This window comes from Eubalaena glacialis, chromosome 6 (assembly GCF_028564815.1).
Source record: "Eubalaena glacialis isolate mEubGla1 chromosome 6, mEubGla1.1.hap2.+ XY, whole genome shotgun sequence".
Classification (NCBI taxonomy): domain Eukaryota; kingdom Metazoa; phylum Chordata; class Mammalia; order Artiodactyla; family Balaenidae; genus Eubalaena; species Eubalaena glacialis.
Genome location: NC_083721.1, coordinates 96,592,200 through 96,609,216, shown reverse-complemented (window position 1 = coordinate 96,609,216; position 17,017 = coordinate 96,592,200). Strand labels below are relative to the sequence as shown.

General features: G+C 36.0%; 1 protein-coding gene across 1 annotated transcript in view; it reads right to left on the bottom strand.

The window, feature by feature from the left end:
• TNIK (TRAF2 and NCK interacting kinase) overlaps window positions 1–17,017 on the bottom strand; it is a 410,774-nt gene that overhangs the window by 122,502 nt on the left and 271,255 nt on the right. The window contains exons 5-7 of the mRNA XM_061193436.1: window positions 15,147–15,257; window positions 11,589–11,679; window positions 9,121–9,251 (exon numbers count right to left, since the gene is read on the bottom strand). Of these exons, the coding sequence (XP_061049419.1) occupies window positions 9,121–9,251; window positions 11,589–11,679; window positions 15,147–15,257 (333 nt within the window). The remainder of the gene's footprint in view (window positions 1–9,120; window positions 9,252–11,588; window positions 11,680–15,146; window positions 15,258–17,017) is intronic.

Genomic DNA, 17,017 nt, shown 5'->3' with positions numbered 1-17,017 from the left:
ACATAAACACAAACATTAACTATCGTATATTGAGTACTTACCAAATAGGCATTGAATTAATTCCTTTACATATGTTAGCTCACTTTATTCTAATATAACGTTGTAATGTACAATCGTTATTCCCACAGAGACTCAGAAAGGTTAAATAACTTCCCTGAAGGAATAGAGTCCAAGGAGATGAAGTCTACATTTTAAACCAGTCCTGCCCAACTTCAAAACGCTGACTTATTCCCTATGCCGTATACTTATATACTACATTATATATAAACAGAACCAGGGTGGTGAGTTCAGGGTGACTGAAGATAATCAAGCACAGGTAGTTATTCATAATCCCATTTCCCACAGAGTCCCTTGTTCAACTACATTTGTTATCTGACCAGAGGGAAAATACTGGAAGAATAGCTTATTCTCTTCACCTGGGGATCAGCCTGGAGCCCAGAGGAGGTGGTGATATGTCTGAGTAAGGAATGCTGTGTAGGTGGGTATGAACATGGAGCATGAGAAATGTGTTTAATAGAAGTTTGTTTCCGCTCGTAATAATAACGGTGTGTGTATCATCTTTCCTTCTTACCACGTGGGCATGAGACCTCTGTTGAAATTTCAGTAGACAGAGGCCAGGTCTCATTTGAGAGGTAAACCTCATTCTGCGATGTGAATATCATCCTCTTACGTGACGCCCTGCATACCTCTTGGTGATGCTCCCCTGACTAGTCAGGTTGCTCACTTTATCTCCAGTCGAGCCTCTTACCTACAGGGGTTCTTTTCATTCTGCCTGAATAAAGCCAATTACCCATAACACTGGAGAATGAGTATTTGATCTACAGCCAGAGCACAATACTGACCCAAACCCTGCAGGAGACACCTATGACTTTAAATGGTCCACAGCACCTGTGTGCACAGTCTCATAAACAGAGTTTAGGTGAATAACAAATGACATTAGCACAGATCAGGCCAGAGGATGTGTGGTGGGGTTGAGGGGCTATGCCATTTCACTGTACTTCTCTTACTTGACTAAACCACTATGAAAGCATGACCATTTACAGTTTAAAAAATTAGAACAGGACAGAAAGATACATAAAATAAAAAGTTTAAGTTCTCCATCCACATGCCATTTATCCATGGGGTAGGGGAGAATAAGAGTCTATTATGTGTACTATACTGTAAGTTGCTTTGTGTACCTAACACTGTATCTTGGGATCTGCCCAACTTCAACATATACACTACCTCATTGTTCAAATGGCTGTGTAGTATTCCAGTGGACAGATGTGCCAGTCTTTATTCAGCCAATTTCCTATGAATGGGCTTTTGGCCACAGAGAACTTTCTTTAGTGAGTGGTTCTGTTAAAGCAATAAATACATAGGACTACAAAATACTTACCAAATCCCATCCAACTGAAATGAAATTCAAGTTAAAAAAAAATAGCAATTTAAACAGCCTAGGAATTTTGAACAGTTTTATTAATTTCAAGTCTTTTGAATGCTTATTATTAAATGAGAAAGCTTTCATTATTGCCCCACATACTTATCAGGAGAATGAAACCTTTCCTTTTGCTTGAAGTGTTTTGACAGATTTTCTGAAAACAAGAAAGGAAGGGCCTCTAGGGGAAAGTGAACACACCAGGCAAATGAGATTCTGGCACTCCTCCTTAGGATAGGGGTTATTTTCAGTCAGTTACTTACTGTGCCCAGTAGATTATCAGACAAAACCAGATTGCAAAAAAAACCATGAGCTCTTCAGACTACTTTCCACAGAGGCTCTTATTTTATTGAATTTCTCCAGTTTAAAAAAAAAATTTATAACAGTTTCTAAAGACACTGTAGACAAATAAAATAATAAATAATGAAGAAATAATCAAATCTTTGTAATAAAACCAAACTATACTCTTTTGCATTTTGTCTTTATTTTAAAGAAAGGGCTTTTGTGATAGAAAACCTAACAAAGCCCAGTGGGCTTCAAGTCATCTTTTATTCTAAACATGCCCTCTAGGTTGAAAGTATCTACAGCACATGAGAGCCCCAAATGCTGACATCAGTTTCTGAGGCTGGGATACACTCTGGCTCAAATGGACAACCAAACACACAGTAACAAACCATTTAACTTTGACGGGGTCGCAAATGGACTTTCTAGATGAAAACTGCCCATACAGATAGAGCTTGGCTAATTCCTTTTGCATAGTGGGTATTCAATAAATACACGCTGAGTGAATGAATAAAGGGTTTTGAAAGTCAGTATATTGTCAAGCTGTCTCCTGGTGACAGGCTACATTCCTAAGAATAGTGAACAGAAAAAAGTATAGGATCTGATGCCAAAGAAGAAGTAGAAAGATTATTTAAAGTAGAGCTTCTTCTCTGATCCACAGTAAAACTACAAAGTAGTTAAAATGAATCTTCAAAGAACCCCCAAATCTTCCTTTCTGCTTGGTCTTCCTAATCTACCCTTTTGTCATGCTCCCAGGACAAGTGATCAATGAAGCTCATATTTTTGCCATGACTTCTTCTTCCTCTTGTACAACCTACATTTACGACAATCCTAAAAACTAATTCGTACTAAGGTCGAAAATGGCTGATAGAGTTGAATCTGTTCTCTCATCAGGATTCTTTATTTTTTAATAAAAGGCACAGAAATTAATCTTCAACTTATTAATGTCTCAGGATACTTTCATAGTCACAAGGACTTCCAGCACCTCTGAAATCACCCTGTGCAGCATGATGCCCCCTGTGGTTATTCATACATCAGGCTTTGTCCACACCTAGGGTTATGCATTAGGCTCAAAAATTTTTTCACTGACCCCAAACTGTATTTCTTAGTCCTAATCTGAACAAAGAGGTTTAAGATACCAGTTTAATTCCAAGCTTTGGCTTCACCAGAGGAAATCCTCTTCTAGTTACTCTACTGAAAACAACTACATCACAGGGATCTATTTTTTTATATATATTTTTTTATTTTTTTGGCCGTGTCGCGTGGCATGTGGGATCTTAGTTTCCCAACCAGGGATCGAATCCACGCCCCCTGCATTTGAAGTGCAGAGTCTTAATTAACCACTGGACTGCCAGGGAAGTCCCACAGGGATCAATTTTATGCCTCAGAACAAAAGTCCCATATATACTACAGCCAGCCAAAATACTTAAAAGGCTAAGCTAAGGTTGAAAGTTTGAAACACTGTGATTCTCCATGGTATGTTATAAAGCAGTCTAAAATATCTGTGGCCCAGATGTAGACTAGTTAGCACTTGTTAGGTATAACTATAGTTTGAAGAATTGCTTATAGCCAATTATGATACACATATCTGGTCTGGGACATATATTTTGTAGTGGCTCCTCTGAAGGGATTTGCAAATCAAATTATTTAAATGTGCTTATCATTAGCAGTTTAAATAAATGACATTTATTTTGGCAAGAGATTAATTTTTAACTTGGCAGCTGTTTCCAGACAGATTGGTGTCAAGTTATTACAGTGACTAACTCTGAAAGAAGGAGGAAATTTACAGGAGATTATTTTGTTTTTAGACCTTCAAGCTTGCATTTCTCCAAAGAAGCAAATAATTTTGTCAATGCCCTGAGACACTGGGTCCCAAAGACATTGCAATGTCTGCATCTTTGTGACCTGATTTCCATAATAACCCCACATGTGGAGAACTAAAAATGTTCTTTAATAGAGGAATTCTTCAAATATACTCTTCAGAGGCTGTTTTGTTGGTAAATTGGATATTTATATAGGATTGCATCAGAGCGAGGAAGGGTAATATATTGGAAAGAGCTCTAAACAGAGAGTGGGAGATGTGGGATCAAGTCTCTGACAAGATCACTAACGGGGCGTGCACTTGCAAAAGTCTTGGACCTCAGTTTCCACAGCTGTAAGATGAGGGTGTTTCAAGGTGATCATTAAAGTACTTTGGTGAAAAGTCCATGCACCTACAGAGAGAAGTAAGTCAGAAAGAGGAAAACAAATACCATATGCTAACACATATATATGGAATCTTAAAAAAAAAAAAAAAAAAAAAGGTCATGAGGAACCTAGAGGCAAGACGGAAATAAAGACACAGACCTACTAGAGAATGGACTTGAGGACCCGGGGAGGGGGAAGGGTAAGCTGGGACAAAGTGAGAGAGTGGTAGTGTATCTATGGACATAGATACACTACCAAATGTAAAACAGATAGCTAGTGGGAAGCAGCCACATAGCACAGGGAGATCAGCTTGGTGCTCTGTGACCACCTAGAGGGGTGGGATAGGGAGGGTGGGAGGGAGACACAAGAGGGAGGAGATATGGGGATATATGTATATGTATAACTGATTCACTTCGTTATAAAGCAGAAACTAACACACCATTGTAAAGCAATTATACTCCAATAAAAACGTTAAAAAAAAAAAAGAAAGAAAAGTCCATGCGCCTATGTTCTTGAAAAGATAAAATTGACAAACCTTTAGCTAGATTCATGAAGAAAATAAGAGAAATGAAAGAGAATGTTCAGAATGAACTTCTCTTTCAGAAATGAAAGAGAAGTTCATTTCTCTTACAACAGATACCATAGAAATACAAAGAATTATGAGACTACTATGAACAGCTATACACCAACAAATTGGACAGTCCAGAAGAAACAGATAAATTCTTAGAAGCATACACCCTTCCAAGACTGAATTATGAAGAAATAAAAAATCTGAGTAGACCAATCACTAGTAAGGAGATTGAAACAGTAATCAAAAACATCCCCCAAAACAAAAGTTCAGGACCAAGAGGCTTCACTGATGAAGCATTCAAAGAAGATGTCATACCTAAACTTCTCAAACTCTTCCAAAAAACTGAAGAGGCTAGAACACTTCTTAATTCATTTGACGAGGGCAACATTACCCTGATACCAAAACCAGACAAAAAAAGAAAACTACAGGCCAATATCTCTGATGAACATAGATGCAAGAATCCTCAACAAAGTATTAACAAACCGAAACAACAACACATTAAAAGGATCAAGTGGGATTTATTCCAGGGATGCAAGGAAGGTTCAACATCTGGAATCAATGTGACACACCATATTAACAAACTGAAGGATAAAAATCGTATGATCATCTCAATAGATGCAGGAAAAACATTTGACAAGATTTAACATCCATTTGTGTTAAAAAAAAAAAACTCTCAATAAAATGGATATAGAAGGAACGTACCTCAACATAACAAAGGCCATCTATGACAAACCCACAGCTAATATACTCAGTGGTCAAAACCTGAAAGCTAGCCCTCTAAAATCAGGAACAAGACAAGGATGCCCACTCACCACTCTTACACTCTTAGTCAGCGTAGTATTGGAAGTCCTAGCCAGAGCAGATAGGCAAGAAAAAGAAATAAAATGCATCCAGATTGGAAAGGAAGAAGTAAAACTGTCACTATTTGCAGATGACATTGGTTTTCTATTGATTTTACTCATAGAAAATCCTAAAGACACTACTAAAGAAACCGTTAGAAATAATAAACGAATACAGTGAAGTTGCAAAATAAATATACAAAAATCTATTGTGTTTTTATACACTAACAAACTAGCAGAAAGAGAAATTAAGAAAATCTCATTTACAATTGCAACAAAAAGAATAAAATATCTAGGAATAAATTTAACCAAGGAGGTGAAAACTGTTACTGAAAACCATAAGACATTGTTTCAAGAAATTGAAGAAGACACAAAGAAATAGGAAACTACTCTGTGCTCATGGATTGGAGGTATTAACATTGTTAAAAAGTCCATATACCTAAAGTAATATACAGATTCAATACAATCCTTGTCAAAATCCCAATGACATTTTTTACAGAAACAGAATAAAAAATTCTAAAATGTGTATGGAACCACAAAAGATCCTGAAAAGCCAAAGCAATCCTGAGGAAAAAAGAACAAAGCTGGAGGTATCATATTCCCTGATTTTAAATTATACTACAAAGCTATAGTGATCAAAACTGCAGAGTATTGGCATAAAAACAGACACACAGATCAATGGAACAGAACGGAGAGCCCTCCACACATACAGACAACTAATTAAGACAAAGGAGCCAAGAACATACAGTGGATAAAGGAAAGTTTCATCAATAAATGTGGTGGGAAAACTGGACAGCCACATGCAAAAGAATGAAACTAGACTGCCATCTTACATGGTACACAAAAATTAACTTAAAATGGATTAAAGATTTGAATATAAGACCTGAAACCATAAAACTCCTAGAAGAAAACATAGGTGGTACACTCTTTGACATCAGTCTTAGCAATATCTTTTTGAATATGTCTCCTCAGTCAAGGGCAACAAAAGCAAAAATAAACAAGTGGGACCACATCACACTAAAAAGCTTCTGCACAGCAAAGGAAACCATCAACAAATCAAAAAGGCAACCTACTGAATAGAAGAATATATTTGCAAGTCATATATCCTACAAAAGGTTAATATCCAAAATATTAAAAACTCATACAACTCAACAACAAAAAACCCCCAAACAATCTAATTGAAAAAATGGGCAGAGGAGGTGATAGATATTTTTTCCAAGGAAGACATACAGATGACCAACGGACATGTGAAAAGATGTTCAACATCACTAATTATTAGGGAATTGCAAATCAAAACCACAATGAGATATCACCTCACATTTGTTAGAACAGCTATTATAAAAAACAAAAACAAGAAATAACAAAGAGTTGGAGAGTATGAGGAGAAAAGGGAACCCTTGTACACTGTTGGTGAGAGTGTAAACTGGTGCAGTAACTATGGAAAACAGTAGGGAGAGCCTTAAAAAATTAAGACTAGAACTACCATATGATCCAGCTATTCCACTTCTGGGTATCTATCCAAAGAATATGAAAACACTAATTTGAAAAGATATATGCACTGCAGTAATATTTACAATAGCCAAGGTATGGAAATAACCTAAGTGCCCATCAATGGATGAATGGATAAAGAAGATGTGAGATATATATATATATATATATATATATATATATATATATATATATATACCCCCAATGGAATACTACTCAGCCATAAAAAGATGAACTCTTGCCATTTGTGACAACATGGATGGACCTTGAGGCTATTATGGTAAGTGAAATAAGTCAAATGGAGAAAAACAAATACTGTATGATTTCACTCATATGTGGAATATAAGAAATAAATGAACATAAACATATATCCCCATATCTCCTCCCTCTTGCGTCTCCCTCCCACTCTCCCTATCCCACCCCTCTAGGTGGTCACAAAGCATGGAGCTCATCTCCCTGTGCTATGCAGCTGCTTCCCACTAGCTATCTATTTTACATCTGGTAGTGTATATATGTCCATGCCACTCTCTCACTTCGTCCCAGCTTCTGATTCACTTTGTTATACAGCAGAAACTAACACACCATTGTAAAACAATTATACTCCAATAAAGATGTAAAAAAAAACCAAAAAGATACATGTACCCCTATGTTGATAGCAGCACTGTTCACAATAGCCAAAACATGGAAACAACCTAAATGTCCATCAACAGATGAATGGATAAAGACGTGGTACATATATACAATGGAATACTACTCAGTCATAAAAAAGAACAAAATAAGACCATTTGCAGCAACATGGATGCAACATGAGATTATCATACTAAGTGAAGTAAGTCAGAAAGAGAAAGACAAATATCATATGATATCACTTATATGTGGAACCTAAAATAAGGTACAAATGCACCTATCTACAAAACAGAAACAGACTCCTAGACATAGAGAACAGACTTGTGGTTGCCAAGGGTGGGGGGAGGGGGAGGGAGAGGGATGGACTGGGAGTTTGGGGGTGGTAGATGCAAACTATTACATTTAGAATGGATAAACAATAAGGTCCTACTGTATAGCACAGGGAACTATATTCCATGACCTGTGATAAACCATAATGGAAAAGAATATAAAAAAGAATATGTATGTATGTATAACTGAGTCTCTTTGCTGTAGGGATTGGCACAGCACTGTAAATCAACTATACTTCAATAGAAAAAATTTAAGAAAAAAAGAAAGAAATGAACAAACAAAACAAAAACGAACACATAGTTACAGAGAACAGATTGGTGGATACCATAGTGGAAAGGGGGCACAAAATGGGGAAAAGGGATCAATTGTATGGTGATGGATGGAAACAAGACTTCTGGTGGTGAGCATGCTGTAGGATATACAGAAGTTGAATTATAATGTTGTATACATGAAACATGTTATAAACCAATGTTACCTCAAATAATTGAAAAAAAGGTCCATTCACCTATGAAATGACTATCAGGTTTTCCCCAAGGTTATCCTGTGATCTACACAGAGACCACAGGGTGTCTCTCTGTCTACTGGACAATCTGAACACCCACAGTTCCTACATCCCATTTACCTCCAACCTTAAGGTCTCAACTTTCAGCTGTAATTCACGACAACAATGTCACCTGACATTGCAGCTATCAATGGGACAGTAAACACAAATTATGTTTGATTATTGCCTAACAGAATGGAAAAGGGGAGGGCTTCTTGGAGAAGGGGACAACTTCCACCACTCTACTTAAACACTGCTTTGAATTTACTAGCAAATTTCTAGTTTATGGTACAAAGTATCAAGCCACAAATCAAATTTCTATGAAACACTGCAACAGGCTACAGAAACATCATAAAGTAGCTACCAACATCCCATTTGGTTCTCTCTTATTGAAAAGAAGCTCTAATAATTAAACTTTGAGCAATGTAGAAATGAGTAAATATGATTATTTTTAATCAGAAAAAGATGACCCCCCAAAACAAACTCATATCTTGGTTTCTTTTAACATGAAAAGCTCTCAGAATATATATACTTTGCCAAAAATCTAAACTATAACCAAAATAGAAATCTGTTTTCTAATAAGAAGCAAGAGAAGTTCAAAAGAATATAGAAAATGGTTTAAACATTTTTTACAAATAGGCAATCAGATATGATGGATGAGTTCATTACAAAGATTCTCACTTGGATGTCTTCTAATTTTAAACCCAAGTAATGTTTTTTAGTTTTCCCTTTGGATTATATAAATCACAAGCCCAAAGCCATGAGAGAATTCTCCATCAGTCTCAGGGTGAGATGTTAGGCAGGCTTCGAAACGTAATGAAGAAGTAAGAAGTCATACCTTGAAATCATATGTGGCATCTGGGTTTTCGTCACAGGCAATAACTTCTGGAGCCATCCAGTAGGGCGTCCCGATGAAGGTATTCCTCCTGCCCACTGTTCGATCGAGCTGGGCACTGACTCCAAAGTCCACTAGTTAAGGGAAGACAAATGAATAAAGTCTATCATCTAAGGTCTTACACAGTGATAAAATGAATGTGTATTTTTTTTGACTGTGGTAAAATACACATAACATAAAATTTACTATTTTAACCACTTTATAGTGGACAGTTTTGTGGTATTAAGTACATTCACATTGTTGTGCAACCATAAGCACCATCCAACTCCAGAACTTTTTCATCTTCCTCAACTGAAACTCTGCAGCCATTAAACATTAATTTCTCTTTCTCCTCCCCTCCCCACCCCACCGGGCCCCCGGCCCCCAGAAAGCACCATTCTACTTTATGTCTCTATGGATCTGACTACTACAGATACATCATATAAGTGGAATCATACAGTACTAGTCTTTTGGAGACTAGCTTATTTCACCTAACATAATATCCTCAAGGTTAATGCATGTTGCAGCATGTATCAGAATTTCCTTCCTTTTTAAGACCAAATAATAGTCTATTGTATGTAGGTGCCACATTTTGTTTATCCATTCATCTGTTGATGGACACACTCAGGTTGCTTCTTCCTTTTCACTATTGTGAATGTATATATTTAAAAAAATTTTTTATTTTATATTGAAGTATAGTTGATTTACAGTGTTGTGTTAGTTTCAGGTGTACAGCAAAGTGATTCAGTTATACATATACATGTATCTATTCTTTTTCAGATTCTTTTCCCATATAGGTTATTACAGAGTACTGAGTAGAGTTCCTTGTGCTATACAGTAGGTCCTTGATGATTATCTATTTTATATGTAGTAGTGTGTGTATGTTAATCCCAACCTCCTAATTTATCCCTCCCCCTGACCTTTCCCCTTTGATAACCATAAGTTTTTTTCTATGTCTGTGAGTCTGTTTCTGTTTTGCAAATAAGTTCATTTGCATCATGTTTTTAGATTCCACATATAAGTGATATCATACGATATTTGTCCTTCTCTGTCTGACTTAGTATGATAATCTCTAGTGAATGTATACTTTTAAACTGCAGGTATAAATGGATAAAGTGTACCAATGACAAAAGCACAGGGGGTTATATCTGGTTACATCAGGGCTCCATGGGCGGCCAAAAAGAGGTGTTAAATAAAAGGCAAGCTTGGGCTATAAAGGATAGTATTTAGAGGATGCAAAGAAAGTAGTTAACAGCTAAGTTTCTGGAGTCAGACTGCCTAAATTTGCATCTCATTTCTGACACTTATTAGTGATGCAACCTAGGGCTACTAGATCGACCTCTTTGAGCTTCATTTTCCGAATCCATGAAATGAGGATGATGAGATTCACATGGTGTTGCTCTGATGTTTAAGTGAAATCATCTACATAAAAGCATTTTGTACAGGACCTGGCATATAATATTCTCTCAACAAGTAACTGTTAATTAGTGATGAGTGAATATTCTGAGGATAGCTTATGTAGTCAGTACATATATAACTGCTTTCCCTACCTAATGTATGCTTTTGTTTTAACAGGGAATATTCATGAGATGAAAGTTTTGGCCCAAATTTTAACTAAGAAAAAAATGGAAATTGTGTATTTTAACAAAAAGGCAAGAGCAAGTGTTTGGGATAGAACCATAGGAGACATTTAAATCTCTTTGAAAATAAACAATCATACGGACAGTGATTCTTTTGTAGAAGACAAATTGCATATCCTATAGGGTATCTGTCAATCTAGGCTCTTACTCATATACATCAAGTAGTCAAATGCATGTGGGGATTCTCTACCTTATCTGGATAATCCCAGACTTATTGTGGGAAGGGCTAATAGACCAGAGAAAAGGGTTCCCTCACTGATAACTCTGGCAGATGGAAGTGGGATAATTAGTATGCACGTGAACTAGAATATTGAGCATCCATTTTGCACAGGTGCCCTAGATAATAATGAAATCGATGTAAATATAACTTAAAACATATGGAAATATAGCAGGAATTCATTTTTCTAAATAATGAATGTCTGTGGATATTTTCAATTAAAAAAATGTCATCATTGTCTGTCATAGCAGCAACAATATAAACAAACTGTAAGATAGGGGAAACCATTCCAAGGTCACTCACTTCTAACCTAAAGGGTCTTTGCTTAAAAAACAAACTCAATTGTTTCTACACACCGATTAAGCACATGGGTCTGCTTACCATATTGTACACCAATTCACTCCTCAAAGAAAATGTTTTTTTAAATAGCCAAAGAGACATTTTCCTTTCCATTCTAGGTACAATGACCTCCAAATCCACAGTGACAAATTTACATTCATTATTTAAAAAAAAAAACAGCTGAAACAATCCTATCATTTCCTGCAATTCCTAGGCTCACTGGATTCTGTTCTTACCTAGTTTAACTTCTGCATTTTCAGTCAGCAAGACATTTTGCCCTTTAATATCTCGATGAATCACTTTATGTTGGTGCAGGTGACTCAGCCCCTGGAATGAAGGAGAGTTGAGAAGGGTTAATAGGAATATAAATCCAGATGTAAAAAATTATTTTGAATGTTAATGATCCAAAAAATTTAAACTCACCCAGATATACTTTCATTATTTTATTTATATCTTTCATGTGGTCATAATTCTAAATGGAGTACAATGTTTGTTTGTTCTAAACTTCAGGCAATGATCAATATAAACTGAAATATACAGGTGGTCATTGCAATGCCTGGTACGGTGTTAAATGAAACACTTGCATATCAGCTTTGATCTCGGGTAACAAGGAACCACACAGGCCATGACACGGTCTCAACACGCACATGTTTCAGCTAACAGTACTGTGAATAGTGAGGACCACCTGTATTTGCCAGTTGGTAACAGTAATATCTACAGAGTCTGTACAGAAATCTGATTTAACTGAAGCCTCCACTTTTTTGTGCAATTTTTGAATTTAAAAGTTAAAAGTTACCCTCCACTTTTTTGTGCAATTTTTGAATTTAAAAGTTAAAAGTTATTACACAATTTGAATTAAGCACAATAAAGTATTACTCAGACCAGCCAAGAAATTTCCCATCGGCTTTAGCCAATGTCTCACATTAAAAAAGGAAAACAGCAATTTCTATTTCCTTTGTTAATGTTCATTACTGTCATTTTTAGTGCTTTATATTTGTGACTTTGTGCTCATTATGTGAAATAATTATTCAGTGACATCTCAACCTGATTGTGTTCTATGTCTCCATGAATTACTCTGATTTTGGGTTTTTTTTGTGGTGTGGGTTCTAAAAACTACAGACTTGTTCTAAGGTGGTCTCATGTTTCTCAGATAAACTGTAACCTAAGAGAATCTAAAAGTGGAGTACTGAAGTAAATCATGTTATGTTAACACTTGTTAATTCAAGGTATTGGATACCCAAGTGTTGTTTTTTCTTTATGATTTTCTGTAGTTTTAATTTTTTCTCCACAATAACAAAACCATGGTATGAAAGATGAAGTTGAAACAAAAAGAAAAAAAAAACAACTAGATATCTGAATCCCCTTTTGTTGAGAAAATTCAGCATGAGAATATGAATACCCCAAAAGATCCATGTTTGTGTTTAGGAATATCAGTAAACATAAACCATGAGACAGGACAGTTTGAGGCACTAGTTTGGGTCTTATAAAATTACCTTTTTATCTAGTCAATTTGGCTTGAGGTAGGCATCAAACAGATTAAAATGTATAGTTTTCACAGCATATTACCACTCCATGAATCCTTAAAAGAGGGACTGAAGATCCATTTCCTTCTTTTACCATCAAAGTGGTTGGAAACAGATACCACCGCACGTAAGTAAGCCAAAGGTTGTATTTAATGAGATCATAAAGTGCATGAAGGGTCTTCTCTGAAACTTCTTGTGGCTAGGGACCTTTGGGTGATCAAATGTCCCTTCCAATGAGTCACTATATCTCAAATACCAGTATTATCATTTGGGAGAACGTATTGGAAGAAGGAAGAAAACCATGTTTTCACACGTTTTAAAACCAGCTATTGAGAGATACTCATGGGGTGAAACAACCTTGCTGCTTTTAGAACCCTGGAGATCACATGACTGATCCCCAGTAGGGTTACCCAGGAGTGCAGAAAGCCAGAGTGGGCAGAACCAGCCCTGGAGACTCAGTAGATTCTTGGCACCCATGGGGTGGTCTGGATGACTAAATAATCTGTCATGCTTTCCTGAATGAGTAAAATTCTACATCAGAAATCCAAATTAACTTAACACAATGGCACATCAATACTTGGAGATACATGTCAGATTTGAAGGAGTTCAGCAACCATACCTCATTGCTTTTCCCTCAAATTTTGTTTTGTGCTCTGAGAAATCTTTTTGCCTACTCCAAACCATGAAGGTATTATCCTATATTTTCTCTTAAGAGCTTTATTTTTTATATCTTTTGTATTTATAACCATAATCCACCTGGAATTAATTTTTAAATATGATATAAAGCAGGTATAAGCTTCATGTTTTTATATAGATATTCAATTGATCAAGCACTATTTACTGATTAAAAGACCCCTTCCCTATGTGTTGCAGCACTGCTTTTGTCATAAATCAGGTGTCCGTATGAAGTGGGTCTGTTCATGGACTCTCCATTCTGTTTCATTGGTCATTGTCTATTCTTGTGACAATACCACTCTGTTTAAATTACTTAGCAGCTTTATAATAAGTCCTGGTAACTGGCAGCATAAATTCTTCAGCTTTGTTCCTCAAAATTGCCTTGGCTATTCTTGGCCTTTTGTATTTCCATACAATGTTTTAAAAATCAGCTTGTCAAGATCGACAAATGTACCTAGAAGGATTTTGATAGGCAGTTTAATGATGCCAAGGATCAGATTAGGGAGAAATAACATCATTATAATATTGAGCATTCTAATTCATGAAATAGTATATGCACCTCTATTTATTAATGTCTTCTTTAATTTGTCTGTAATATTTTGTAGTTTCCAGTGTAGAAATCACTCACATGTTTCTGTACATTTATTTTTAAGTATTTGAATTTTTATGCTAATACAACTGTTATCATTTTAAAATTTCATTTTCTATTTGTTTCTTTTCCTAATGTGGGTTGAATTAAAGGGATAAACATAATTTTTTAATGCCTTCCTCCCTCTCTCCCTCCCTCCCTCCCTCCCTCCTTTCCTTTCTTCCCCAGCACATAATCTGTCTCTCAAAGGCATATCTTGGACACATCATGCAAACTGTTTTACCTTTTGTCCCCTTATATTAAGAAGGCAGAGTAAATAAATAAATAAATAAATAGCTGCCAAGCAGATCTAGTAAGAATGCTCAGTGGACATATAATAGCTTCCTTATTAGTAACAAGAGATAATTAAACTAATCTGAACAAACTAAAATATGACCAATTACCTCCTTCTCCCTGAAGTGAACTCAGCAAATACATGATACTATTGTCTAGATTGTTTGATTGTGGGATTTGTGGGCAAAACTGGGCAAATGGGCACATTCTTGTCCTCTGTCTTGACTGGTTTTAGATATTGTCTCAAAGAATTTTTTTAAGGTAAAATCAATTAAACTAGGTTATATGTACTAAAATGGCTAAAGTCACACAAGCCTTAAATTAGTTATAAACTTTCACAAATGGAAAACTCAAATGAGTGATCAAAATATCCCTAAACAATCCATTTCCTAAGTGGGACACGATCTCTGTGATCTAAAATCACATTTCCAATTGGAAACCCCATAGGAAATGAATCCCAGGTTAAGAGACATCATCCAATTAACCCTCCAAATGAGAGTGTACACACCTATTCAGATTGGCTCTCACTTCCATTATAGCAGACCACAACACACTACCACTGCCATCATCACTGTCAGAATAAAGCTCTAAGGAGGTTTCCAACACGTTTACAAATTAGTGGAAGGTCAGTGCAAAGTTCAACACCTCCCAAGGTATCCCGTGTTGTCACTTACTCGTAAGATCTCCCTGCAGATGTACGCGATCCACTCTTCCTTCAACGTGTTACCTTTCGTGTTCTTGATCAGGTCAGTGACAGAGCCAGCACCACAAAACTCCATCACCAACTGACAAAGGAAGCAAACATGCCATTATTATAATTACACTTCACGGCTTCCAGTGAGTTAAGAAAGCATAAGGTGTCCCACCTGGCTGCTTTGGAATGCCATTCCCGCAAAGAAAAAGTGACCATAAAATGATATATAAAACATAAAGTTTTATCTTAATTTTTTCCCAAAATGAAAGAAAGGAAAGATTATTTTTAATTTTCCAACCTGAAAATTATAGCTGGAAAACTAGGAAGATCTTCATATTCTAAGTATTTGTTTTAAATGAGGGCAGTTAGGTGGTACAGATGTAGTTGAGAATATCCCTGTGTTTTTATCCAACGGTCAAACTCATCTTTCCTATAAAAGTAGCATCATTCCCCTGTCTGAAAGAGCTGTGGTTGTCTAGGCAATCCCAAGTCAGAACAATTCAAGTGCACACTGTTTATGTTATTGGCTTGTAAGTGGCCCTGTAAGCTGTCAGAGTGAGGACTATCTGCTTTTAATTAACTTCAGCAAAGGTTCCCAGGAGGCTGGACATATCAAATAAATTCAATAAACAATAAGCCCTAATTTAGCACTTTTCATCCCCAAAGCTCCAAGTTCTCTATAAATATAAACTCATTACAGTACTCAGCAACTTTATAAAATAGGCAGAAAATGAACGTCTCCCTTAGTTAAATGGAGAAGTAGAGACTAGAAGAGGAAAAGCTATCCATTTGCTTTTACATTCATTTTCTAGGTTTAGAGAAACACATCCATTTCCATACATTCTCCCTCTTCTTCAAAAAGTCTGCCACAAAAGTCATCTTTTTATGACAATAATTTAGAATGACTAGCAATCAATCTCTGATTTGACACTAGAAACAGAACTAAAATGGGGCCATAATGAAATCACATTGATGTTTTTGGCTTTGTCCAAACGTACATTCCTAACCTCAGCACCATGTCACCAGGTCCTAAAAGATACCCCACCAGGCTGTAAAATCTTTGGGCAGAAATAATGTTCCCTTTTTTTTTCTGCATGTCTGGTTGAAACAATAAAAACTCATGAAATGAGTTTCCTGAATGAGTTTCTAATGTCTGTTCTGATTTTCTTCTTATGATTTTACAAAGGGTAATGAAACCCTCCAGTCTTCTCCAGAGTACCGGTGGAGACTGATCAGGAGCTTTTGTAAGGAAATTTGAAAATGCCACAATAGATCTCGTTCCAACCCAGTAAGAGTTGTAAAATTACCATATATGAGAGCCAGGAAGCTATCAAAGACCACAATATCATGTTAGAAAGGACTGAGGAATCAACTTTAAGAGGTCTCACTGGCCAAAGATGGGATAATTTGAGCATCAGTAAGAATAAAAACTGCAATATCTTGAAACACATTAAATATGCTGAACTAAATGCATTAATAAAGACACCCCTTAAAAAGAATATAATTGGCACTGTTAGAAGAAAATGAAGAACCAACTTCTTATATTGAGACTGGTAGATAAAGGGAAAGAATGAAGAATTTACACTGCCTTTCTTATACAAGTTTTACCACAGTGATTAAATAATAAAAGAGGTAAAACTTCTCTTCACAAAAAACAAATATTCCATCTAATAAGTGAAGAAGACATAATATAATTAGAATATCATTATTTCACAACCTCTAATAAACTAGTGGATTTAGGCACTGATGATCAATGGCTGCTAACATGAAAAAAAAAAAAAAAGAAAGAACTAGTTATGATTTGCTTCTTGATTAGAATAACACAACATCACTTAAGGAGTAGTCTTGCCA